This window comes from Equus quagga, chromosome 6 (assembly GCF_021613505.1).
Source record: "Equus quagga isolate Etosha38 chromosome 6, UCLA_HA_Equagga_1.0, whole genome shotgun sequence".
In the NCBI taxonomy this organism is placed as follows: Eukaryota; Metazoa; Chordata; class Mammalia; order Perissodactyla; family Equidae; genus Equus; species Equus quagga.
Window position 1 is genome coordinate 81242071 of NC_060272.1, and position 27596 is coordinate 81269666.

At 39.7% G+C, this 27596-nt stretch overlaps 2 protein-coding genes across 5 annotated transcripts; one reads left to right on the plus strand and one right to left on the minus strand.

The window, feature by feature from the left end:
- Positions 1-542: 542 nt before the first annotated feature.
- On the minus strand, positions 543-2745 carry LOC124240750 (basic proline-rich protein-like). The gene is made up of 3 exons (XM_046663875.1): positions 2551-2745; positions 1655-2404; positions 543-1505 (listed from the first exon to the last, which is right to left on the minus strand). The coding sequence occupies exons 1-3, from the start codon at positions 2743-2745 to the stop codon at positions 543-545; spliced, it is 1908 nt and encodes a 635-aa protein (XP_046519831.1).
- ZMYM5 (zinc finger MYM-type containing 5) lies at positions 1640-27058 on the plus strand. Of its 4 annotated transcripts, none has more exons than XM_046664621.1 (8): positions 1640-1747; positions 2769-2837; positions 6615-7116; positions 7355-7448; positions 17463-17748; positions 18315-18480; positions 19428-19640; positions 25622-27058. In XM_046664621.1, exons 3-8 carry the CDS (start codon positions 6625-6627, stop codon positions 26375-26377), a joined length of 2007 nt encoding a protein of 668 aa, XP_046520577.1. In that variant the 5' UTR covers positions 1640-1747; positions 2769-2837; positions 6615-6624; the 3' UTR covers positions 26378-27058. The 4 variants fall into 4 exon arrangements, with proteins under 4 accessions (XP_046520577.1, XP_046520578.1, XP_046520576.1 ...); XM_046664622.1 differs by lacking the exon at positions 1640-1747 and adding an exon at positions 1800-1865; XM_046664620.1 differs by lacking the exon at positions 1640-1747 and adding an exon at positions 1920-2040.
- The last annotated feature ends 538 nt before the right edge of the window (positions 27059-27596 follow it).

A 27596-nucleotide genomic window follows, 5' to 3' on the forward strand; every position in this document is an offset into this window, starting at 1 on the left:
TAATCTTGGTGACATTAGGAATGTCCAAGAAATAAAGCATTAAATATAAAAAATTACACAGCACTCTCATAAATCTAAGAACATGCTTTTGTCTTAGATGATTTGTGTCTGTCACTAAGTAAACTTGTGTCTTTACCATACTCCAGAAGAAGTAATCAAAGGGGTATCAATCGGTTAAAAGAAAAGAAAAAAAAACACCTTGTTACCTGTATTCCCAGACATTTCGGCCATAGGGTGTTTCACCAACTTTTATTAAACCCCCCACCATTCGTTGTTATCCCACTAACAACCGCTAGGGTGAGACGGAAGAGGCCTCCCTTTCATCTTTACGTGGAATCTTGGAAATTGCACAGCACCATGACGTGCGCCCAAGACGGAGGTGTAGACGAGGAACAAAAGAGAAGCCCCGCGGTGGCTGTGGCCTCTCCGCGCACGGCCGCCCCGGGGTGCGCGGCAGCTGGCAGCCTCTCCGCCCCGCTCCCCAGGCGGGGCCGGCCCCGGGCGGGCGAAGCGACTGGGCGCGCCGTGCAGTGGAGCCTCCATCAATCGTTGAGGACCAGCAGAGGGTGGAAGGCGGTGGAGAGGCTGGGTGGAGGCTGAGGGAGGGCGAGCGAGAGAGGCTGCGGAGCAGGAGGACGGCAGCGCCGAGGGACACACCGAGGGGAGGCTCCGGCCTTCCAACAGGCGGGAGCCCAGCTCCAGGGGCGCCCGCAGCTTCCTCCATCTTGGTTGATGGAGGCGGGCAGCGGCGTCCGGGTCTCCCCGCCGTCGCGCCTGTGCCCCAGGGCCCCTCGGATGCAGACGCTGGAGGCAGGGGCTGTCCCCTTGGGCCGAATGGCGGAGTCCAGTTGGGGCTTCCCGGGGACAAGTTTCCCAGCCCCACGGGGTTTGCGTTTGAACTGGTCCCAAGTTCCCACAGCAGTCCCGACAAAATGGAGGACGTCGTCTCCTCCAGCAGCCATGACGGGAGGTGGGGGGACAATTCCCCACGGGGGTGAGGCGAGGGTGGAAGCGCTTCCACTCTCCTCCGGGCGTTCGGGAATCCACTTCACCTGCTGACCCAACCTCCCACTTTGCCTGGCTCCAGCCCCTTCCCGGGCTCGGCCCTCACGGGGGGCTTCAAGGAACTGGCCAGGGAGGGCGTTGGGGACATCGAGGCCGCGTCTCTCCTCGGGCAGGGTCGTTGGGAGCCGCCGCAGCGGCCCGGGCGCCCAGGCCCGAGCGAGGGCAGGCGGCCCCGGCCTCAGCCTCTCGGGCTGTTCCGGGCCCCGGAGGGTCCCCAGTCCCCCAGGGGCCGAGCCCGCGGCCGGTGCAACGGGCAGCGCAGCTCGGGCTGCCTGACCCTGACGGACCCGGGGTGGGGGCGGGGTAGGAGGCGGGGGTAAGGAGGGAGCGGACGCGGCTGAGAGCGGAGGGCGGGCGGCGGGGGGAGTGGAATGGAAACGCCGGGGGCGTGGCCTGCGCCTGACGGACAGCCTCTCGGACCACCCCCTCCAGGGGGGGTCCTGAAGGAGGGCAGAGATAGCCAATGGACGTGCCCGAGGCGCCCCGGCCCGCCCTCCCCTCCAGCCAATGGGGGCGCGGAGGGCGGGGCCTCGCCGGGCTCGGCAGCGCCGCCGCCGCCTCCGCCGCCGCCTCCTCACCAGCGCTAAACCCGGGACTGGACCGAGCGGAGTTGTGCGTGTTGCCGAAGGGGGGTGGGCCGGGGGAGGGGAGGTTCGTTCCGCGGAGCCGCAGCCAGAACCGGGTGAGGCTTAGCCCCGCTGTCTTTCCAGTCCGGGTCCGCCGATAGTGGGGGTGGCTGGGCGCAGCGCAGCCTCCGGAGGAGGAGGCGGAGGCGGGGGCGACTGGGGAGGCGGAGATGGGTGAGGGCAGCCTCCGGAGCCTCCCACCGACCCGGGATTAATCCCCCGCGGCGCGCTGCCGTCGCCGCTGCCGCGTCGGGGCCTCGGGGGCTGCGCCGGGCTCCGCTCATGTCAGAGGCGCCTTCGCGTGCGGCCCGAAGGGCTGCGGGAGCGAGGGCGAGGCCGGGCGGGCTGGGTGAGGCGGCGCCGGGGGCGGGGGTCGCCGGGGCGGGGGCCGCGGGGCCGGGGCGGCGGGAGGTCGCGGGGCATTTTTCCTTTCTTCGCGGCGGGGGCAGGGTGGGGGAGGGGTGCCTCAGTTCGCCCTCCCGCTGCCGGGCTGCGCTCCCGCCCGTCCGCCGCGGCCCGAGGGCCCCAAGTTTTTCGGGGCGAGGGTGCTGCCTGGCGCCCGCGGGGCCCCCGTCGCTGCTCCCCTGCCCGGCGCTGCGCTGCGCGGCTCTCCTCCTCACGTATTGTTTGGCTGGGTCTCTAATGGCGGACGGGGAGGCAGCGCTGCCGGTCGCCGACCGCGGGGGGGGCAAGTCTCGGGCTCGGGGCAACTGCTTGGGGCAAACGGGGGTGGTTTCAGCGCAGCGGGGACGGGAGCCGCCCCTTACCTCCAGTTTGGCGCCCGGAGTGTCGGGGCTGACGCTGGGTGGGCCAATTTAGGAGGGAAGACCGTCCTCGCTGGCGTCGAGGCAGCGTTTGCCTTCCCCGGCTCCCCTCCCGGCGGCAGGCTGGCCTCCCTCGCCCCCGTCCGCGGCGTGGAGGAGCGGGTGCCCTGCGACCAGCCGCCGCGCTCGCTGGGCCCGCTGCTGGCGCCCCTGCCCCTAGGCGGGCGGCGGAGCGGGGACCCTGCGAGCACCGGACCCGGGCCCTCCGTGTGCTGGCCGTGCGAAATCATTCCCGTCTCTACTCTCATTCTAGGACCGAGAATCACCTTCAGGCCAGTCTGGTGAGGCTTTGGCAGAAATTAAGGAGGAAAACATTTCTTTTGTGAGTCATTCTAATTCTACCCTGCTTTGGTGTTTAATAAGCTTTAGTGCAGTAGTAGGGCGTCTGGTGGCGTTTACCGTGCTGTTATGTTGAAGGCAGAGAGCTGATGGCCTGGGTGCACCGTGTCCCGGGAGCCAAGCCCGAGTAACCCCTGAGAACGCGCTGGGAGTGGGCGCTGTCATTTACCCCACGGGGGCGTCTGTAGAATTCCGTGATAGGACTTAGTTTTATTTTAAATGCTTTGCATTTAAGTTTTTTTCTTGTTCTCCAGTGGACAGAAATAACTTTATTTTATATAAATATTTATAAAATACATTTATAATACATATAAATATACTGAATCTTCTGTTGTTTTAAGGTTGACGAAGAGAGTATGTTTTGGTCTTATATTTGAGGAAATTTTATATTTATGCACCCTGACTGTCATCCAGCTGACATCACAGCAGGACATACATAATCTAGTTGTCACACTATTCGTGATTCTATGGAAGACCACTGAATTGGTAGTGACAGCCTGATCCCTCCATTATGAAGTTAATGTGTCCTTTCCTTGTTAACAGAAAGTAATCTTTGTGGTTCATTTTGGAACAATAAAATGCCCAGGTGTCGACATGGCACCGCTTGGCAAAAGCCATGCTGTGGTAGGCATCCCACATAAAATACAGGAAGATGGGCGTGGATGTTAGCTCAGGGCCAGTCTTCCTCAGCAAAAAGAGGAAGATTGGTAGTAGTTAGCTGAGGGCTAAATCTTCCTGAAAAAAAAAAGCATTCCTCAGCAGAGTGTTCCTAGGATGTTTGCAGCATAATATAGTACAAAGGGCTAGGTTTCAGGAAGCTCAGAATGAGGGTCATATCTGTGTTCTCTTAATTACTTTGGCAAGTGCAAACTAAATAGAGGTCAATAAATGAACCTTTATTATGCCCATTTACAAATGAGCATCTTGTTTAATTAAATGCACTTTTATTACGCACGTTGTATAAATGAGTAAATTATGTCTGTCTTCCAAAGATTGCTATGAAGATTGAAACGAATATAACAATATAGGTAAATATTTAAGATTAATTAGACACTTGTTGAAATCCTAGGATGTAGGCAAAGTATTTGCCTGAATCCCTTCTCAAGGGAGAGAGATTTAACATTTTTTGCACTCTTTAATATGGTCTGGGCAGAGGGTAGGGACTTGCATGTCCAATTGTCTCAGTGAAAACCTTGGAGTCATATACTATCCCCATTTACAGTTTATACCTTAGAAAACTAAACTCAGTGAGGTGAAGTAATTATAATTAGCTCAGTGCCATGCAGCTAATTAGCTAAACCATAACTTTTTCTGTTTTTGAATAATATTGTAGAAATAGTCAAAACTTTTCTGTAGTCTTCTGTTTATGGAGTTAAGAAAGTGTTTGATAATTAAATTATATACTTTTAGGAGTGGTTTAACTTTTATAATCTCGAATTTGAAAATAGGTAAATATTTAGTCTTTTTTTTCGAAGATAGGTGACTGCAATGAGCTTAGCATAAAGAATGCCCTTTCAGTTGTTTTCTTTGAGGATACTAAGATAAGGACCCAGCACCCACCAGAGGATGCTATGGAGTCAACTATAGTTCTTTTCCAGAAACTGTTCTTTTCTGTTTTAGGTTTATTTGAATACAGAAAGGACTAAGAATTTGTGTATAATGAGTTCTTGTATTTCGTAGCTCAATTTACACTAAATTATTGCTGATTTCCTTTGAAAATCAACCACATAATAAGCTTACTGGATGAATGTTAACGATGATCTCAATTTTTGTGTTTCTTTTATAACCCTTTTAAACTGGTCCATTAGATTTGTAATTTATCTTTGAAATAGACTTATTTGAATGTTGATTTTGTTTAGTGAGTTCACTCATCTTAATAAAAGATAACTAGTTTTTAAAAATTGTTTTATACATTAATTGCATATAATGTAACGGCTATGAAATAAATTCTAGAGTCAAGATTTCTTGGATTTGAATCCTGACTACCCTTCCCAGCAATGGGGGGGACTTGGGCAGGTTAAGCAGATTACTTTGTCTTCTGAGTCTTAGTTTCCTAATGGGTGAAGTGGGAAAAATAGTTCCTACTTCACTTACATAAGCATTAATTGAATTAATATATTTAATGGCATTATTCTGTTAAGAATAAATGTTATCTATTACATGACTGTAACTATTATCAATTAAAATTAGTTGGGAAAATTTTTGATTAGAAATGTTATTTATTATTTAGCATATTTCAATATAAGATGTTTAAAATGGAATGATGTCTGCCATATAAAGTGAGTTTTCTTAATCATTCTACTTCTTCATTCTCTTGAGTTTCTAACTAAGAAAACTGCCTCAGCTGTGCATCTCTCGTTTCTACGTTCTTACATACATTCCAGCTAGACTTACCCTTTCTCCTCTTGCCTTTGAGATACAGGTGATTTCTTATTCCTGATCACTTCCACTACTACCTGTGCACATATCTTTATCTTCTCTCATCTGTTTAAATGCTTTGCTGCACTGATCATTCACGTCTCCATATTCTTCAACTGTGTCTCTCTGCTAGATCCTTTCCTTTGTCATACCCTAGTGCAGACTAGCTACACAGAAGTCTTTGTTGAATATAACAGAGTGGTTAAGAATTTGGGGCCTAGAGTTAAGGCCCTGAGTTTAAGTCCTCTTTTGGGCTTACCCAGAACAATTTAGTTACTCAGCTTCTCTTTACTGATGTGTAAAATGGATTAAATTCTACCTGTATCATGGGGTTCCTTTCAGAATTTTTTTTTTAAAACTTTATTTTTCCTTTTTCTCCCAAAGCCTCCCGGCACATAGTTGTGTATTTTTAGTTGTGGGTCCTTCTAGTTGTGGTATGGGGCATGCCACCTCAGCGTGGCGTAATGAGCAGCACCATACCCACGCCCAGGATTAGAACCCTGGGCTGCAGAAGTGGAGCACACGAACTTAACCACTTGGCCACGGGGCTGGCCCCTTTTCAGAATTTTATGTAAAAAACCCCTAGCATTATGTCTGGCAATTCCTAGACAAGGAAAAGAAAGATTTAATCACCTAGTTGTGTTGAAAGCAGAGAATTTAAAAAAACAATGACCAAGATACTGGAGAAATAGGGATTGGACAGTATTATAGCCAGTTCAGTAGATAAAAGTATAAGTAGTATAGTGATTATATTTGGACTTTGGGTTATTGGTACTTGATAAAATTATTTTGTTACTAGGGCCAGCCCAGTGGCATAGAGGTTAAGTTCGCGCACTCCACTTTGGCAGCCCAGGGTTCACTGGTTCAGATCCCAGGTGTGGACCTATGTACCACTTATCAAACCATGCTGTGGCAGGCATCCCACATGTAAAGTAGAGGAAGAGGGGCACGGATGTTAGCTCAGGGCTAATCTTTCTCAAAAAAAAAAATTAACAAAACAAAATATAGAAATAAAATTTTTAAAAAACCAATTATTTTGTTACTATTTTCTATATCAAAGGAAGACTTAGGTATTTTTTCAGTGTAAAGGGTGAATAGGTTAAATTGAGTAAATTTTTTTTTAAGGGCTACCAAAATTTGGATAATTCACTTTCATCAAACTCCAAAGAAGTAAGCATTAAATTGTTAATGGGAGAGGAAAAACAGAATGCGTGGCATGTTTTTCTCTAAAACTTAGAGAAAAAATCACATAAAGAATTTAAAATTTCATTTGTGTTATTTCACTGCAGTGAAATGCCATAATCTCGAACTGTTTTTTTGTTTGTTTCTCTCTCTCTTACAGGTTCTTTGGCATGGATAAACGTTCAGTGGGAAGATTAGACTTGACTGAACAGACTCCTCTTTTATTAGGGAGTAAAGCCATGGCAGCTAGTCTCACGGATGTAGGAAATTCATTTGGTGACTCAACTAGTCCTTTAATTAATAGATCTAGAAACTCATCAATGGAAGATGATGATGATGATGATGATGTTGTATTTATTGAATCTATACAACCTCTTTCAAATTCTGCTCCAGCAATAGCTGATCAAAGAAACTTTAAATTTGCTTCGTCAAGAAATGAAAAGCTGCAAGGAAATTTTTCCGTAATTCTTCCTTCCTCAAGAGATCTGGCTTCTCAGAAGGGAAATATAAGTGAGACAATTGTTATTGATGATGAAGAGGACATAGAAACAAATGGAGGGAAAAAGACAAATTCTTCCAGTTTTATTGAATGGGGACTTCCTGGAACTAAAAACAGAGCCAAAGATTTGGATTTCTCCACTTCCAGTCTTTCAAGAAGTAAGGTAAATGCAGGAATGGGTAATAGTGTTATCACTACAGAACCAGACTCTGACATCCATATTTCTAATGCTACAACCTTAGCAACAGGTATAAGCTCTGTATGCTGGGCGAGATATGAACTTAATGATTACACATATAACATCACTGTAGAATACCAACTTGGGAGATGTCGCTAAAGGACTGCAGTCAAGTAGTTTTGGTGTTAATATACAAACATACACCCCATCTTTAACTTCACAGACCAAGACTGCAGTAGGACCTTTTAATCCTGGTAGAGTGAATGTGGCAGGAGATGAATTTCAGAGTGGAGAATTTGCAACTCATCATAGTCCTGGTAAGCAGTAAGTAATATTAAATATTTTCCTTCTACCCCAAATAAGTTTTTGGCTGTTATTTTTGATACCTATTTAGTTTATTTACATTCTATATGTGAAATATTTTATTTCTCTTGACTTTCATATTAAGATAGAATATTTTACTTAGTAAAACTGTGTGGTCTACTTGGTTGCTGTATTTTGCAGAATTAGTAGTCTGTTTTAACAATGTGATTTACATCTAAAGTGTTTTAATTGAAAACCTTCAATTACTACCACCATCCTTGTCTACCTTATTTTAATACTTGTCATCTTTATTTTAATGTAAAAATGATAGAATAAAAAGATGGATAGTGAACTGAAGGAATAAAGTAATATTACATAATAATTGAGTTTAATTTGTTATTATGTAACTTGAAATTTCAATTTTTGCTTTTCAAGTGTTTACTTTTTGCTTGTTTGTGATTTTCATTTTTAAATCAGCATTTCGTTAGTTGCTTCACTTTAAAAGTTGGAAAACTTTCTTGTCTTTAAATCAGAGACCTATATTTTAAAAACTTTTATGTAGACAGTCTTCCTCTAATAAAATACAATGAAAGTTATTAAAATACAGCAAAGCTTTTTTGTGGCTTTTTCATGACTTAGGGTGTGGCTTTTTGTTTGTTTGTTTGTTTGTTTTGAGGAAGATTAGCCCTGAGCTAACTGCTGCCAATCCTCCTCTTTTTGCTGAGGAAGACTGGCCCTGAGCTAACATCCATCCCCATCTTCCTCTACTTTGTATATGGGACGCCTACCACAGCATGGCTTTTGCCAAGCGGTGCCATGTCCACACCCGGGATCCAAACTGGAGAACCCTGGGCCGCCAAGAAGTGGAACGTGCAAACTTAACCGCTGCACCACCGGGCTGGCCCCGGGTGTGGCTTTTTTGGGTTGATATTTTTGTTTGTTTTGACCATTTTAGTGTTTTGCTATTGACCAACTTACAGTTTTGAGGAAGGCCTGAAAAGTAACTAGCACTAAGAACCTAATCACTTATTGCTTTAATAGAATGCTAGTATTTTTCTTTTCTTTATTTTGTTAAATTAGTCCTTTTCTCTGGTTATAAGAATACTAGGTGATTATTAAAGATTATTTGGAAAAAATCATAGTTAGAGATAAGAAAATAATATCGGTTACCTTACCCCACTATCTACAAGTGACCACTATTAAAATTTTGACCTGTTTGTTTTCAATTTTTTTTTTAAGATTTTATTTTTCCTTTTTCTCCCAAAGCCCCTCAGTACATAGTTGTGTATTTTTAGTTGCGGGTCCTTCTAGTTGTGGCATGTGGGATGCCGCCTCAGCGTGGCTTGGTGAGCGGTGCCATGTCCACGCCCAGGATTTGAACTGGCAAAACCCTGGGCCGCCGAAGCAGAGCTCGAGAACTTAACCACTCAGCCACGGGGCCAGCCCCTGTTTTCAATCTTTTTTACCTCTGGTTTTTGAAAATATAATTTAGAGCATATTATATATAGTTTTGTGTTCTGTTGATTTACTTAATCTAAATTTTTGTGTGTCATTTTAAAAACAGAAGTTTCAGTGGCTATAGAATATTCCTTTGTCTGAGATACTCATTCCTCTACCTTTAGCATTTATATGGTTTCCTATTTTTCACTGTTGAAACTCTACACTAAATGTCTTTGTTTACATTGTTGTTATTTCTATAGGACAGTTATTCTCAAACTTTATGGTCTCAGTTTCACTCTTGAAAATGATTGAGGATCCCAAAGATTTTTTTATTTATATCTATTAGCATATTAGAAATTAAAACTTCTTTAAAGTATTTTCACTTAACAATAATTATGTATTATATGACAAATACCATTTTTAATGAAAATAACTTTTCAAAACAATTTAGTGGAAAGAGTGACGTTGCTTTACAGTTTTGCAATTCTCTTTAAAGAGATATATCTAGCTCCTCACTTCTATTTTTACATTGAATGTGTTTAAATACTCTGTTTTGTTTGAAATATAAAAAGAAAATCAGGGGGCTGGCCCAGTGGCATGGCGGTTAAGTTCACACATTCCACTTTGGCAGCCTGGGGGTTGCTGGTTTCGATCCTGCTTGTGGACCTGCATTCCACTTGGCAAGCCATGCTGTGGCAGGTGTCCCACATATAAAATAGAGGAAGATGGGCATGGATGTTAGCTCAAGGCCAATCTTCCTCAGCAAAAAGAGGATTGGTGGCAGATCTTAGCTCAGGGCTAATCTTCCTCAAAAAACGAAAATGTATCCTTACACAGATAGTGGTTGTAGAAGGTAGCACTATGTTAATAGCCTTTTTAGATAATTATGGATAGTTTTTTTTCTTTGACCATATTTTTTTTCCTCCGACACAGCACCAAAACTTGAGAAGTGGTAGTTCCTTAAATGTTCTTACAGAGGCTAGCCCAGTGGTGTAGTGATCAGGTTTGCATGCTCCGTTCCAGTGGCCTGGGGTTCACCAGCCTGGATCTCAGGCACAGACCTACACACTGCTCATCAAGCGATGATGTGGTGGTGTTCCACATACAAAAAAGTAGAGGAAGATTGGCAGAAATGTTAGCTCAAGGCCAATCTTCCTCACCAAAAAAAAGAAGAAGAAATGTTCTTACAGTATGGAATATGAAACCATGTAAGGAAGTTTTCAATACTCTATTACATTAAAGTTCATTGACCTTTGACCTTTGTATGATTTGGGATATTGTGTTTTCGTTATTTGGAAAATATTGATTTACCAGTTACAGAGAGCTTCTCAGTGTTGACACTTTAGAAAGCTGTTTGGGGCCAGCCCTGTGGCCGAGTGGTTAAGTTCACATGCTCTGCTTTGCCAGCCCAGGGTTTCGCTGGTTTGGATCCCTTGCATGGACCTACACACTGCTTATCAAGCTATGCTGAGGTGGCATCCCACATAGCAGAACTAGAAGGACCTACAATGAGAATATACAGCTATGTATTAGGGGCACTTTGGGGAAAAGAAGAGGAAAAAAAAAATTGGCAACAGGTGTTAGCTCAGGGCCAATCATTAAAAAAAAAAAAAAAAAAGCCATCAGGCTCACAGTGGTGGATACGAGTTTTCAAAGATTCTAATTTTCACTTAAAAGCTCAAATTTTCTCATTGGCGACAAATGCTTTCATTTTTTTCTTGAAGTGACAGGCTTATTTGATATATTTTCAAGAAAATGTCTGTCAATAGCCAGTCATTCTTTCAAGTAAAAATGGTATTTTGTGATGAAAGGCTAGTTTAGCTTGCAGTGCAACAGTTTTGCAAGTGCTTATCCATTTTTCCTTTGTACTTTGTACTGTCAGCCATTGTACTTTCGTATGAAACAAGCGGTTTATGCATGCTTCCCTGTTCTTCATACAGAATATTAAGATGCAGTCAAAGGCTGAAATTTGGTAAAATTAATACTAATTTTTACTGTTTCATCAAAGGACATCTGTAGTATAATAATTTCACTGGCCTTTGTCCCTGGTTCTTGGGGGAGAGCCTAAATTCTTGGAATTTCCCAAGTAATAGGAGGATCTTTTCTATTCATAAGCCCTTTGGATCACACCTGAATTTGTGCTAAGAGATCAGGCGACTAAGGCTGTGGGAGGATCACCAGAAAAGCCAACCATGTGAAGTATAGTGTTGGGGCTTTAAGCTAGCCCTAATTCAAGGGAGGAGAGGCAGGCTGGAGATTGAGTTGTCATGTGCAATGAACAGTTCTATCAGTCATACCCATGCAGTGAAACACCAATAAAAACTTTAGACACTGAAGCTCAGTGCAGCCTCCTGGTTGGGAACTCATCAGTGTGCCAGGTGGATGATGCTACCTGATTCCATGAAAAGTGGGCACAGAAGCTCTGCATTTGGGACTCTTCCAGACTTCACCCTATATATGTCTTCATTTGGCTGGTCCTGATTTGTATCCCTTATAAGAAAACGGTGATTGTAAGTATAGAGCTTTCCTGAGTTCTTTGAGTCATTTTAGCAAATTATCAAACACGAAGGAGGTCTTAGGAACATCCCAGATTTATAGCCAGCTGGCCAGAAGTACTGGTGGCATCTGAAGTGAGGGCAGTCTTGTTGGGGACAATGCCTTTAAACCTATAGGGGGCTCTGATGCTAACTCCAGGTGATTGGTGTCAAAATTGTATTGACCCATTTGTGTTGGAATAAAAAACATAAATGAAGATGACACTTTTTCTTTCTTTTCTGCAAGTGCGTGATAGTGAAGGGAACTTTAGTAGCACGGTTTGCTTCCACTGCCAGCAGTTTTACCCATCATTGTTTTTGTGCCATTAGTGCAAATGCCAACACAGTGAAAAAGGCAAGTAATCTTAGTATTATTATGGAAGTGGTTTGATCTCAAAGATCCCTTTTTAAATTTCTTCTTCTAATACAGTGTTGAATAGAAGTGGTAAGAATATAAAGCCTTGTCTTGTTCTTGACCTGTGGTGAAGGGGAAAGCATTTGACATTTCATCATAAAGTATATTATTAGCTCATGTCAAATATAATTAGCTTTTTATGTTTATAATTCATTTACTAGATTGTTATTTGAGGTTGTTTCTAGTCTTCACAATTGTAAATAGGTTTCTCATGAATATCTCTGTACATTTGGCACATTTGTGTTATTTTCTTGAGAAAAGTTTCTATAGGTGGAACGGTTAATGCAAAATTGCTCCCACCTAAAAGTTGTATTACTTTTCTTACAATATAAGAGGGGTTTTTTCCATATTGTATGCTCGCCTCAGGGATAGGAGTATTATTTAGTGTTTGCTAAACTGATCAATGAAAGGTGATATCATCTTAATTTAATTTATACATTATTGAACTTTTAAAAATATGTTTGTAAACTTTTTATGAATTCATTCATGTTTGTCATCCATTTGTTGCTATGGACATCTTTTGTTTATTGATTAAGAGTAAAACCTGAGAAATGATATCATTAAAAACTTGGGATCTCTATATTGAAGGAATTGAAGATGTTGAGGACTTGAAATAGTGTCTGTTGGAAATCATTCTTTTGGATTTATTTCTTTCACTTACTTTTAGTTTTGTACTTATATCCTAAATTTTAGATGTATATTTGTGCGAGCATGAATTCCATTTTATGTACATAGAAGCTCTTAGGTGGAGTTGAAACCAGAAGCCTTTCCATGTATTACTTATGTTTCAGTCTTGACTATTTTTCACTTTCTGGAGTAAATTGAAGTTGTGTATTTAATGGCGAATATGGATAAATAAGATCCTCTTCAATTTAAAAGCATAGCATACACTGATACTTAACTGTAGTTAGATACTATACTATCATTCCGCTCAAATTGTGGGTATAATTGAGCCTTAAAAACATTGTTTGATTGAAGTTTTGATTACTCTTGGACTTATTTTTATTCTTGCCATCTTTTTATCATTAATTCAAAACTATATTTTACATTTCTATATTTTCTCACCACATAAAATATCACGATTTTAAAACAAAGCCAGAAAGCACGAAGTGACTCACTTGACACTCTTAGTCTAGAATTCTAAAAAGAATGTTCATCAAGTGATCAGGTAAAGAGTGATGGTGAAGATGTTTGAAGCTTTCTTAAAGGTTAAGGCACTTGTCAAAAGGGCAGTCGTTTTGTCGTCGTTGTTGCTATTTTTTATTCTTTGTTTAACTTGAATGTAGGAAAGTGAAAGCGGCCTAATTTTAGTATTAACCTTAGGTTTTGTTTTTCCTTAAGAGTCAAAGCTCCCCCAGAGTGTATGACTTTAGTTACCGTGTGCTTCCCACTTCTATAAACTAAAGATTTTCCAGCACAGGAAAAAGAAAATAAGAGCAAGATGAGAATTTCTGAGTTGAATAATATTTAAATCTAGGGCTTAGAGTTCAGATTTCATCATATAAAATTAGGCTCTGCATAAAGTACACAGAAAACTTCTGCATTGCCTCTTATGAAAATTATGTCCCTTGGAATGGACCTTTGAGTCATTTAATCCTTGCATTAACCTTTGGGGTAGACTGTTTTTCAGTGAAGGCTCATCACATGTCTTTATATAATTAGGAAAAAACTCGTCACAGAACATACCTAAGTTAGAAATTGCTCTTGCATCTGTTATATTTTTATTGCATTATTGACATTTCTGGCCATGATGCTGATTCTAGAGAGTTCTGCTTCTGATAACAATAAACTAGGTAATTCTTATCCCTCCTGCAGAGAATAATTAGAGGGGGGAAAAGACAAATTATATAAAATATCTATTGAAAGCATCATAGAGCTACAAATATAGTGAAAAAAAATTAGAGTTCTAAGATCTGAGAAGAAGGAACCTCAGAGAAGTAATCTGTTACTTGGGGCTGCTTTTCTCTTATGGGTATGTATGTGTTCATTTCCAGAAAAAGCTTCTGAGAAAGGCAGAGAATGTAAGTGGGGCTTTCAACAGACTCACAGAGGAGGCACACAAGGAAGGATGCAGGTTATAAAAAAAACCCTTCCAACATCACCCAGACCCTCATCTTTTTTTTCAGTTTTTCATACAGAAACAATAAAAAACAATTGGGTAGGAGGAGGCAAGGCCATATGAAAGAAAACCAAGAAAAAAAAGCAGATAATAGAAGTAGTCCACAAGGAATCCAGATAATAGGATTATCAGATACAGATTTTAAGAAAGTATACAGTTTAACTTTAGATTGAGCACAGCTAAAGAGAATATGAATGAAATGTGGAAGATAATACTAGAGAAAATTATCCAGACTGAATCATACCCAAAAGAGTGGAAAACAGAAAAGAATGTAAGAGACCTATGACACTTGATGGAAAGGACATGTAATTAATGTCCCAGAAGGAGGAGGAAAGAAGTGAGGCAGAAGAGGTACGACTGATAATTTTCTAAAATGAAGAAAAAACGTTAACCTACAAATTCAAGAACCTTTACAAATCCCAAGCAGGGATAAGAAACCATTGAAAGACACGTACAGAAATCATGGTCAAAAATTGGAAACAATCCAATGTCCATGAACAGAGTAAATAGTATTGGCCACACAATGAAATACTCGACAACAGCGAAAAACAATGAACTGCTACATGCAGTGTGGATGAACCTTACAAAATGTTAAGGAAACTAGACACAAAGAGTACATACTATATGATTTCATGTATATGATGTTCAAAATAAGACAGAACTAATCTGTGAAGTGAGAATAGGGATGGCGTGTATGAAAGGAGGGATGTTACTGAGTGGGAAAAGACACAAGGAAGGCTTCTGGGATACTGGAAATTATGTTTATTTGGGTGGTAGTCATGCAAGTATATTCATTGTAAAGAATTTCATTGAGCTCAGTACTTAAGATTTATAAACTTTGTGTATATGTTTTCTTTAACAACCAAGAAAATCTCACCAAGACACTGAAAGAACTTTCACCAGCACACCAGCGTTAAAGAAATAGCAGGGGCCGGCCTGGTTGCACAGCAGTTAAGTGCACATGTTCTGCTCTGGCAGCCCAGGGTTTGCCAGTTCTGATCCCGGGTGTGGACATGGCCCTGCTTGGCAAGCCATGCTGTGGTGGGCATCCCACATAGAAAGTAGAGGAAGAAGGGCACGGATGTTAGCTCAGAGCCAGTCTGCCTCAACAGAAAGAGGAGGATTGGCAGCAGATGTTAGCTCAGGGCTAATCTTCCTCAAAAAAAAAAAAAAAAGAAATAGCAAAAGATTATTCTTTAGGCCGAAGAGTTCAGATGCAGGAAAAAATGAAGAACACCTAAAAGTTAAATACTAGATCTAGTACTTACTGGACTTTTGGGCAAATCACCTAACTTCTAGGTCTTAATTTTCCTTGCATAAAATGAGGGATTTGGACTAAAGCATCTACTAGGCCCCTTTTCCTAAAATTTATTCTGGGGAAAGGGCATGGAAGAACTTGGTTGAGAGTTCTTTGAGTTTAACCTGGGGACACTAGTACCAAAAATAAAGTAAAGTAAAAATTTGATGAAATAAGAAACTTTGAACTTAGGAGAAATTAGATAGTTGCAGTATAAACAGGGGAAACATCTGCCTTATGTATGCACCAAAGCTAAGGGGAAAAAAATTCAGAACTTGAGCAGTACGGTTGATGTCTCACTTTGCAATGAGTATATATAAATGTGTCCCCATTAAGTATGGATAAGTCTATAAAACTTAAAAGCCCAGTGTTCTTGTATTCAAGGCTCTTATTTCTCCCATGTTAGACAAATCTTGTAATGGTTTGCTATCTTTCATTTCTGTTATTTATTAAATCTACTTTATTATCTAGATGATATGCAGAGAAGTTTGATCTCAGAATGCAACCTATGTTTATTCTATAGATGAATATGTAATTTTTGTTTTCTAAAGGAATGGTTCAGAAGAAGGAAAATTTAGCAGTAAAGAAGCTTCCTTTCTGAGTAGTTGGTGATAAAAACTTGTTTACTTTTTTAAGATTGGAACCTGAGCTAACAGCTGTTGCCAATCTTTTTTTTTTTTTGGCTTTTTCTCCCCCAAATCCCCCCAGTACATAGTTCTGTATTTTAGTTGTGGGTTCTTTTGGTTGTGGCATGTGGGACACCACTTCAGCATGGCCTGATGAGCGGTGCCATGTCCGCGCCCAGGATCCAAACTGGTGAAACCCTGGACCGCCAAAGCAGAGCATGTGAACTTAACCACTTGGCCACGGGGCTGGCCCTGAGAATTCCTTTTGTTACTTGTTCTGTTTTAGTTTTGCCTGTAAGATAAAAGTATCTGGAAATAGGACAAAGAAAGAAGCGGTGGATGAGAATTTAGAAATGAAAATAGAGTTGTTAGTGTTTGTAGTATCCTGAGAAGCCTTTGGAGCTGTGATAGGTGGAGGAGGCCGTAGGCTTCTTGCTAATGACAAAAACTATTTTTGAAGAAAGATGAAAAAATTCAGTACTCTAGGGCCTTATTTCTCAAGCGTCACCATCACCCAAAAGTTAATTAGAAATGCAGAATTTGAGGCCGCTCCCCAGACCTACCGGATTTAGAATCTCTGTTTAAACAAGATTCCCATATGATCTCATGGATGTTAAAGTTTGAGAACCACTGTTAACTGTATATAATATCATACCATTTTTAAGCTAACGATAATAAATAATGAAAGAGTCCCTTGTGAAGTTAGGAAAGCTGAGTCTTTGAGTAATCCAACATGTGTATTAACATCTATGAAATAATATTTTAGAAGACTGGGAAGTAATTGTAGAAAGAGTTGCTTTAGAATGTTACATCTCACTTATATGCATCTCAAAGTATTTTGGAGGGAAGTGTACTGATGTCTACATATTACTTGAAATACATAAAAGTGACAGATTGGTTAGAGGGATGAGTAGAAAGAAAGATGTGTTAAAGCAAAAATAGTAAAATAGTGTAGAATCTACTTGGTGTGCATATGGTGTTCACTGTAAAATTCTTTCACCTCTGTGTGCTTTCAATTTTTCATAATGTTGAGGGGGAAGCTGTAATGAAAATGAATATCATATACCAGACTCTACTTATTTTTGTATTTGCATATTTGCTTTATTTTATAACGTATTAATACTTTCCTCTCAAATAAGAAAAAGTGGCTAATACTTTTTTCAAGTGCCCTGTATACCAAACATAATGCTTTACTGTATGCATTATCTCATTTAGTCTTCATAGCATTCTCATAAGTTAGGTATCATTACCAATTTGTAGCTGAGAAAACCAAGACACAATTTAATATACTTGCACAATCTAGTAAGTTCAGAAGATGCATTTTGAACTTGGGGAGTCTGACTTCAGAGATGGTGGCTACCACATTGCACAATTCCAGGGGCGCATTTACATTGTTGGCACATTAGAGTATCATTCACTTAGAATACAAAGTGGATAGTTACCACGAGATTGTGCAACAAGGCTGCCTGGCCTTAACCAGTCGCTTATATTGCTGCCTTACTAGTCTCTTAAACATGTGTAAAATGAAAATTTTAAATATCTTCCTGTTGTGAATTTTGAATTGTTCCATGACTTTTTTGTGCCTTTTGTTTTTAAGATTCTTGGATCTCCCAGTCAGCATCATTTCCCCGTAATCAGAAACAGCCAGGTGTGGATTCTTTATCACCAGTGGCGTCGCTTCCTAAACAGATTTTCCAGCCTTCAGCCCAACAGCAGCCCACTAAACCAGCTAAAATCACTTGTGCACACTGCAGAAAACCTTTACAGAAGGGACAGACAGCTTATCAACGAAAAGGATCTGCTCACCTCTTTTGTTCTACCACCTGCCTTTCTTCCTTCTCTCATAAGCGTATGCCAAAGAAGCGCAATGTAATATGTAAAAAGTAAGCTGTGCCTTTCAACGTGGGTCCATATGGTTGGATACTGGCAGTATAAATATGTGTTCTGAATGTAATCAGAGAGCTGCATAGATTCATGGGTGGAGTTGTTGCTGTGATGTCTTCACGTTTGTTGAGCTTGAGTTATTCTGGAGTATGTCAGAGCTGTGGGCTCATTTGTACTCTGCTTATTCTTGGCAGTAAAATGGAGTGTAGGTATAGAAATAAATTGATTTTCTCCCTGCTACTGCGTCTGCCTCACTCTCTTCCCTGTCTGCTACCTTAGTTCTATCAAGTTGCTGCCAGCCTTTTTGAATGCTTCTAAAAATCATGAGAACCTGTGGCGAGGTTCTTGTGCTACAAAATATTTTTACCCCCAGATCTTCTCTTCCCATATTATTTAGGAAGTCTTGGCAATGAAACCAAAAAGAGGATTTTACTGGATACAAAAATTATAGTTGATTCCTGGGATTAAATTATGAGAAAGTCAAAAATGTCAATTATTGTTCATATATCTAATTTTTATTAAAATGCAGTGTTCTTAAATTGTGTGTCTATCACTTGTGTTTCAGAGATGCATCTACAAAAAAGGATACTATTGGTCCTCAAGTGGAGTCAAGCGAATTCTTCCAAGAATTTTGTGGTACATCTTGTTTGTCTCCCTATGAAGACAACCAGAATCTTAGAAAAAGAGTTCTGAATAAATCAAGATGTACAATCTGTAGTAAATTAACAGAGGTCTGGATTTTTATATCTTAAGTTATTATCTAGGCTAACAGGGATAATTTTAAAGTGCTGTTATATGCTCTGCTATCTACATAATGCACATCGTGAATCTACACAGTGAAGTTAAAGGGAATAAGAATGTGTTAGAACTATCTTATGAACAAATAGCTCATTTGCATAGTATGGAGAGTACACATCTGTTACTATGGAATTGGATATACTCATAAAGCAATTGTTTTATGGTGGATTTTGTTCTTCCTAAGCAACACTAAAAATGTAGATTCAGGACATGAAGGAAGCACCCAGTGGCACAAAAGCATGTAGAACACGTGGAGTATGTTGATAACTTCACATTTCTTAAGGGGTATTGCCCTTTCTAGTTGCTGAAAGAAGAAACATGCATCCAGGCAGTCTGATTTAACGCAGTCCTTGGTAACTGAATTTGGTGTTGGTTGCCCCAGAGCCGTGCAAATCCACGACATGATTTTATCTCAGTTTCCACAGAGCTAAGTAAAGCAAGAACCACCTTACTTAGATAAACACAGACACCATCCTGCATGTGCATAATATTGATTCCCTAGCCCTTCCTACTAACTTTCTAAGGCAATGAGGTTTATAATACCGAGAATTCACAATCAACTTTTTATAAGCAGGCCATATCAAAATCTTCTACAACAGTTAATTTTCTGTAATTCTTAAATGTTCTCTGGTGAAGTTATTACTGATTTTGTTACTTTTTGTTCTACGAATCTTATTTTTCCTCTTTTGTAAAATCGAAGAATTTTACAAAGAAATGAAAGAATAACGAAATGTGCTTTTTAGTCTTTTTCCTGAATATTTCTTCCACTGAGAAATTACTAGAGATTCCTTGTTTCTGTTGAAGAAACTAGTTAACTCATTGCTTACTGGGCTAATCCGGATCATTGAATATTAATTTTTAATACTGGTTTTTCTTTTAGATTCGTCATGAAGTCAGCGTTAATAATGTGACACACAAACTGTGCAGTAACCAGTGCTTTAATAAGTACAGGTTGGCCAATGGTCTAATAATGAATTGCTGTGAACAGTGTGGAGAGTACTTGCCCAGGAAAAGTGCTGGAAACCATGTCCTGACGATTGAAAGTCAGCAGATGAGATTTTGCTGCCAAAGTTGTATTAATGAATATAAACAGGTAATTCTTTATAATGAGTTTTAAATGATCAAGTATGTAACAGCTTCTTTCTATTAGCTTACATTAACCAGATTTATTTTAGAATCTCAATTTGGTTCCTTTTTTGCCATTCTGTCATTGAGCTTTCCCATCTCAAATGAGTATTGAAATCAATTGATTGTTGTAAATAAGCTTGTTTTAAATTTTTACTCTGTGCAGACCTTACAGTGAGTAATTCTTTTCTCTACCATTTTGCACTCCCATTTTGCTTAATAAGTTCTAGTTACTCCATATTCTCACCAAAATTAGCTATTGTCTGTTTTAAGCTATTCTGATGGATATGAAATGATCATCTTCATTGTGGTTTTAATTTGCATTTCCCTATAACTAATCTTCCCTTTTCATCATTCATATATCTTCTTTTGTAAAGTGTCTATTCAAGTCTTCAGCTATTTTTTTTTATTGAGTTGTCTTTGTATTATTGAGTTATAGGAATTGTTCATATATTCTGGATACTTTTTTTTTTTTAAGGTTTGCCACCTCCCTTTTTTTTTTTTTTTTTTCCAAGATTGACCCTGAGCTAACATCTCTTGCCAATCTTTTTTTTTTTCTTTCTTCTCCCCAAAGCCTCTCAGTACATAGTTGTATATTCTAGTTGTAGGTCTTTCTGGTTCTGCTATGTGGGCTGCCACCTCAGCATGGCCGGATGAGCAGTGCTGGGTCCACACCCAGGATCCAAACCCATAAAACCCTGGGCCCTCAAAGTGGAGCACGCTAACTTAACCACTTGGCCCTGGGGCTGGCCCCTGGATACGTATCTTTTGTAAAGTAAATGTATTCAGAATATTTTCTCCTGGACAGTGTCCTACCTTTTCGTTTTCTTAATGTTGTTTTTGAAATGCCCAAGTTTTTAATTTTGATACAGTCCAATTTACTATTTGCTTTTCTGAGTAATACTTTTTCTCTCGTTTAAGGAATCTTTGCCTACCAAGGTTATGAAGATATTTACCCATGTTTATTTCTAGAAGCTTTTTAGTTTTAGATTTTATGTTTAGGTCTGTGATCCATCTCAAGTTAATTTTGTGTATGGTATGAGGTAGAGGTTAAGGAATTATCATTTACCTAATTTTAAGACATTAAAAACCTCAAAACATCACATTGTATGCCATAAATATATACAATTTTTATTATCAATTATACCTCAATAAAGCTTGGGAAAAAAGACATTAAAAAGCTACAGTAATCAAGGTAGTGTGGTGTTGGCATATAAAGATAAACAAAAAGATCAATGGAATAGACAGCCCAGGAATAGAACCACACATATATAGTCAGTTGATTTTACAAGGTACTAAATTATTTTGATGGGGAAAAGCAAGATTTTTTTAACAAATGGTACTGGAACAATTTTTTGTTTATATGGAAATACATGAGCCTTGACCCCATTTTATCCTATACACAAAAATTAATTCAAGATGAATCATAAATGTAAAACTAAGAACATTCTTAACCCCTGTTTCACTGGATATGGATTTATATGGTTGGCTTTTAGGAAAAAGTAACTCTGAAGTGCTAGGCTTAGCAAGAGATAGCAAACAATAGATACCCGTAGTTGACTTTAAGTTTTTGCAGGGAAGGCTTATTTATGTTATCGTTATTGTTTTCTTTATATATACTACACCTCATATTTAACAAAGCTTTTGGATGTGGCTTACGGAAGAGCACAATGAACAGTTAAAAAATAGGCAAAAAGACTTAGCATAAGTCATCTTTTCAAAAGAGTATATGGCAGGGCCAGCCCAGTGACGTGGCAGTTAAGTGCACACATTCAGCTTTGGTGGCCCAGAGGTCACCAGTTCAGATCCCAGGTGCGGACACGGCACTGCATGGCAAGCCATGCTGTGGTAGGTGTCCCACATAAAAAATAGACGAATATGGGCACAGATGTTAGCTCAGGGACAGTCTTCCTCAGAAAAAAGAGGAGGATTGGCAGCAGTTAGCTCAGGGCTAACGTCCTCAAAAGATAAAAGTATATGGCAAATATAACTTAGTGAACTTCTCATTTGGTAATAAATGACTATGCTAGGTCTTAATATTTTTACGTCTTTTTTTTAATGGATGATTTACCTGTACCTGCTTAGACCATGAGTTTTTGCTAAGTTAAGGTCACCAATTTTTACTCCTAAATGAAGATCAGAGGAGGCAAAAATGGGAGAATATGTATAGTCAAAATAGGCAACAACCATATATCGAGGCTTTCTTGAATAACTATTGTCTGCCACTCTGATCACTAGAAGAAAGTCTGTTTATTCTACCATATGTATATCAGTAATGCAAAATAGCTCATAAATAGTTCATAGTTGACAAATATAGAAATAGTTGCACGTAATACAGAAGTTTTACAAATGTATGTCTTTTCTCCTACCACGTTACTGTTTTTAAATGATTAGTGGCAGGCTTTCTCACAATAGAACGCCTTAGTGGTGTATGAAGACCTTTTCCTTTCTCAGAATAGCATACACAGTCATAAAAGGTAAAGACTGAATCTTGGTTTTACCCAGTGACATAACCAGAGGTTTTTTTTGTCCCCTGGGGACATCGGCAATGTCTGTAACATTTTTGATTATCACAACTGGGGGAGTGCTACTGGCCTCTAGTGGTTAAGGGCCAGGGATGCTTCTAAACATCCTGCAATGCACAGGACAGTCCTTCACAACAAAGAATTGTCTGGCCCAAGATGTCAGTAGTGCCACAGTTGAGAAATCCTATAACCAAAGGGATAAGCAGGTGGGTGCATGCTGAGTGTGTGGGGTAAGCATAGTGAGAAGGAGAACAGCTAAGTTTTCATTTTTCTTAGTGAGAAGTCAGTGATGATGCCTACAAATGGGAGGAAAAATCAATAAATAGTGATGTTATAAACATGTTACTTGGATAGTTAGAAATAAAAACCAGAAGAATCAGCTAAAAATGCTGAAAATAGTTGACTTCTGGGAAAGGGGAAATGGATGTAGGTAGTAGGGGACTCCTGTTTGTTTTGATTAATCAGGTATAACTAGTTGTTGCTTTACACCAAATGTATATTGTTTTGATTAAATAAAACCTTTAAAATATGTTAAAGATACTGAAGTTCAGAGAAAGTGTCTTACCCACAGTCACACATAGCTAGGTTTGACCTCACATCTGAAACTTTATTAGTAGACTCTGTTGCCTCTGATACAAATACCTGAGGCTGGGATCTATATCTGATTCAATTAATAATCTCCAAAATAACTAGCCTTATATGTGGGGTGACTCAGCCTCCTAACTGGGACACTTCTGAGAGTGAAATGAGATTCTGTTAATAAATACAGTGCTGTCTATCTTGGTACCTTTCTTTCTAGTGATTTTCCCCCCCATTTTTAGAGACTTTAGTTGATTGCTGCCTACCTCACCTGCCTTTTATTTGGCTTCAGTTTTCATTCAGGTCATCAGTAAAAATGTTCGTTGTGACAGATGAACGTAGTACAGCCCTAAAGTATTTTTGAGCTTCATTTTCAAAGAATCTCAGGTGAATGTCCCTGGATAGAGTGCCTGAGTGACATGGATGAGAAAGACAAGCAGTTTAACCGTGCAACTTAGAGTATAATGTGGAAAATCCATGAGCCTTTGCACCAAGGAGTACCTGGATCAACCGCCTTTGTCTTCAGTTCTTTGTTATTAGACCATATTCCGTAATCGTCAGATAATTACAAGTATCCTCAATTGAGTGTATGCCAATAATAATAGCTGACATGAGTTTACTGTGGTGCCAGATACAGCTTTACATGTATTTTGCATTTAATGATCTAAATAATCTCCCTTTCTTGTTAGTGTCATCAAGTCTACTCTGAATCTTAGTGAATCTTTACAGCAGAGTGTAACCCTGCCTGGTCTTTTTGCACCATCGTCTCACTTTCCAGTGCTGTATCAGATAATGCTCTGCTCCTATTCATAGGGTTTTCAATGGCCAGTTTTTTTGGAAGTGGGTGGACAGGTCATTCTTCCTAGTCTGTCTAGTCTGGAAGTTGTACAGAAAGCAGAGCTGTCTACCATAGGTGACCCTGCTGTATTTGAAATACCAGTGGCATAGCTTTTAGCATCACAGCAACATGCAGCTGCCACAGTATGACAATCGATGGATGGTCTAGTTCCCTGAATGGGAAACATACCCAGGCCAAGAAACATACCCAGGCCAAGACAGTGAGAGCACCAAATCTTAATCTCTAGACCACCAGGGCTGGCTAAACGAACTCTCTAGTTAGGTGCAATCAATATGCTCATTTTATTGCTGAGGAACTGAAACTTAGGTAGTTAAGTAACTTGCCCAAGGTCATACAATTGGGAAGTGGCCCATCCATTGTGAATTACAGCTATAACAACTTGACTACCTATTCGTTCCCAAGGAACTCAGGAAGGAAAGAGATAAGACCATAGCTTGGGCTTGGTTATGTGAAAAATGACACTGACTACAGTCCTTGGCTTTCTTGTTTGTTTTTATATCTGCTCTTCTAGTAGTCTTATCCAATCCCATAGTCTCAATATATTTTTTGATGACTTCCAAAATATATTTGCAGATCATATTTCTTCAGTTTCAGACCAATATATCCATCTATAATCTCCACTTGAATGTTCCATAAATACTTCAAACACTGTGTCTAGAACTGAAACTCTAAACCTGCTTTCCTTCTTTGTTGCCCATATCAGTAAATGATCCCACCACTCAGTCAGATGCCGAGGCAGAATCTTAGAGCCATTCTTTCCTTAGCCCCCAGAGCCACTCAGTTACCAACTAATCCAGATTCTACTTCCTAAATATCTCTGAACTCTGTCCTATGTCTCTTCCTCTCATCCTAGACACAGCCACCATCATCTCTGCCAGATCTGATTACTCCCACAGCTTCCTATTTCTGTACCTTTGGTCTTCCTTACAGTTGGAAATCCATAATATAATCAGAGAAATCTTACTAAAGTACAAATTTGATCATGTCACTCCTGCTTTTTTTACTTCAGTGCTGCCACATTGCTTTCAGGATTAAATTAGAACAAAGCTTTTCTTAGTTTTCGTAAGCTGCATTGTATACAGTGTTTAAGTTGTGCTGAGTACAAAACTATTACAGCTAACAGGATGCCGTTCACATGCTGTACATCTTTGTTGTTTTGAATCTTTTTTGCATTTTTATTTTATTGACTCCAAAATAGGTAATGTCTTTTTATTAAATAGAATCATACAGTATGTGGTACTCTATGACTGGCTTTCACATATACTGTTTTCAAGGTTTCATCCATGTTGTATCATATATCTTGTTTTTATTGCCAAATAATATCCCATTGTATGGAGAATACCACTTTTTAATTTTTTTGAGGAAGATTAGCCCTGAGCTAACATCTGTGCCCATCTTCCTCTACTTTATATGTGGGACGCCTGCCACAGCTTGGCTTGATAAGCGGTACATAGGTCTGCACCCAGGATCCGAACCACCGAACCCTGGGCCGCTGAAGTGGAATGTGTGAACTTTTACCTGCTATGCCACTGGGCCGGCCCCCACATTTTTATTTATCCATCAGTAATGGACATTTGAATTATTCCTACTTCTTGGCTATTATGAATAACGTTGCTATGAACAATCTGTACAAGTCTTTGTATGGACATAGATTTTCATTTTGGCATTGCTGGGTCATATGGTAACTCTGTTTAACTTTTGAGGAATTGCCAGACTGTTTTCCAAGGCAGCTGCACCATTTTCCATTCCCACCAGCACCTTGGGAAGGTTTTAGTTTTTCCACATCTTTATCAATACTTATCATTATCTATCTCTTCATATTATAGCCATCCTAGTGAGTATGAAGTGTATGTGGTGGTTTTAATTTGTCTTTCTTTGATGACTAGTGATGAGCACTTTTTCATGTACTTATTGGGCATTTATATATAAATTAATTTTCTTAGTGTTAACAATTCTAAGATAAATTTGTAATCTGTTGCTCCCCAGATAATGGAAACAAAATCAAAAAAGTTTCCAGCATCAGAAAACAGAAAAAGGAATGCTATTACAGAAGAAAATGAAAGGACATTATATGGATCGTTGAATACACTTTTGGAAAAAATAGAGGGAATACCAGAAAAAAAGGAAAAGACTTTAGATCTACAGATTTCAGCAGAATGTAGCACGGACACATCACTGATCAAACAGGATGTGAATTTACCTTCTTTTATGTCAACCATAGCTGATAAATTTCAAGAGCAACTGGAAGAGAAAAAATCAGAAGAATCCATCATACCAGTTGTGCTTTCTGCAGATCCAGGTACATGGCCTCGCGTTTTGAATATCAAACAACGGGACACTCTTGTTGAAAATGATCCACCTCAAGTAAGAAACTTTAACTTTCCAAAAGACAATGCAGGCAGAAAATTTTCAGAAACTTATTATACACGAATCCTTTCAAATGGTGAAAAAACTACTAGAGCCTGGCTACTTTATTCAACCTCAAAGGATTCTGTGTTTTGTCTGTATTGCAAACTCTTTGGGGAAGGGAAAAATCAACTGAAGAATGAGAATGGGTGCAAAGATTGGCAGCACTTATCACATATTCTTAGCAAGCATGAAGAGAGTGAAATGCACATCAACAATAGTGTTAAGTATTCAAAGTTAAAATCTGATTTAAAAAAAAATAAAACTGTTGAAGCTGCAGAACACAGATTAAAAGAGAATGAGAAAAATGATGGTGTGCTATTGTTGTACACGTAATATACCTGATTTGGTTTTTGACATGACCGTCTTACAGTTACTCAGAAAAGATCTGTACCCTCACGGTACCATTGTGTTGTGAGGCTGCTTTACAGAATAACTTGCAACAGCTCATTAGCAATAAGTATAATAGTAAAGAATCTTTCTGTTCCAAATTCTAAAGCTAATTGGATTCATAATTAATTCAGATTTCAGTAAAGGCACTTGTTAATTTTTTCAGTCTGTCAATTCACACCTTTTTAAATTGGTATTTGAGGACTGACATTTGACAAGTTTGGTTGATTTTCTGTTCTGATTACATGGAAAGAGGGAGAGAAAGGCTTAAATTTATCCATACCAGTTTGTACAAGATACGTGAACAAGCGTTATCATCATTATTATTAAAACATTCAGAAGCAGTTTAAGAACAGAACGGGATGTGAAACTGCACCTTTTTGCTATTAAACCAAATACTTGTGATTTCTTTCTTTTGAGGAAAACATTGTTTTATCATTTGAGCAAAGCAGCATCTTTGTTACGTTAAATAAATAAAGGTGGTTAATTTGCATTTTATTGGTTTTTTAATTTAATTTGTAAATGTTTTCGCTTTTATTGTTATGTGAGAACTATAAGCATAAAGAGTGTATGCCTATTTTTATGTTGGTATAAATATAAGAAATATTAAAAATATATTAAACTTTAGGTATTGTGGAATTTTTTTTCCTCTGAAGGAGACTGAGTGCTTGAAATTTCAGAAATACACTAATAAAAATTAAAGAGCTCAATTTTTTCAGATGGTCAATCAGTGTTCCTGTCACTGTGTATTAGCAGTTCTCCCTTTTGTTCTGATTTCCGATATCAATTTTATCATATATTCAATTCTTATGTATACTTGGGCTTGTCTCAAGGCTTTTCCTGTGAAACAAAATGACATATGAGAAATGACTAGAGCAGAACAAGATGCATTCTTCTTGGTGGGGCTGACACTAGGAGTACTTGCAGATTCTGTGAGTGATGCCAGTGCATAAAACTATTTTGGGGAGACTCAGGAAAATCATTCTCATTAATCTATAACTATTTTGTTTTCTGACAACTGGATTGTTTCAGTCTTTCAGACTTGCATCTGAATGAGGCTTTGGGATTCATCCAAGAATCCAGTTTACTCTCAAAGGCCTAAGAGGATACTCCAGAGAATATAACACAGGTTCTGAAGTTCCTTTGCAAATGGTTACTGTGCCTG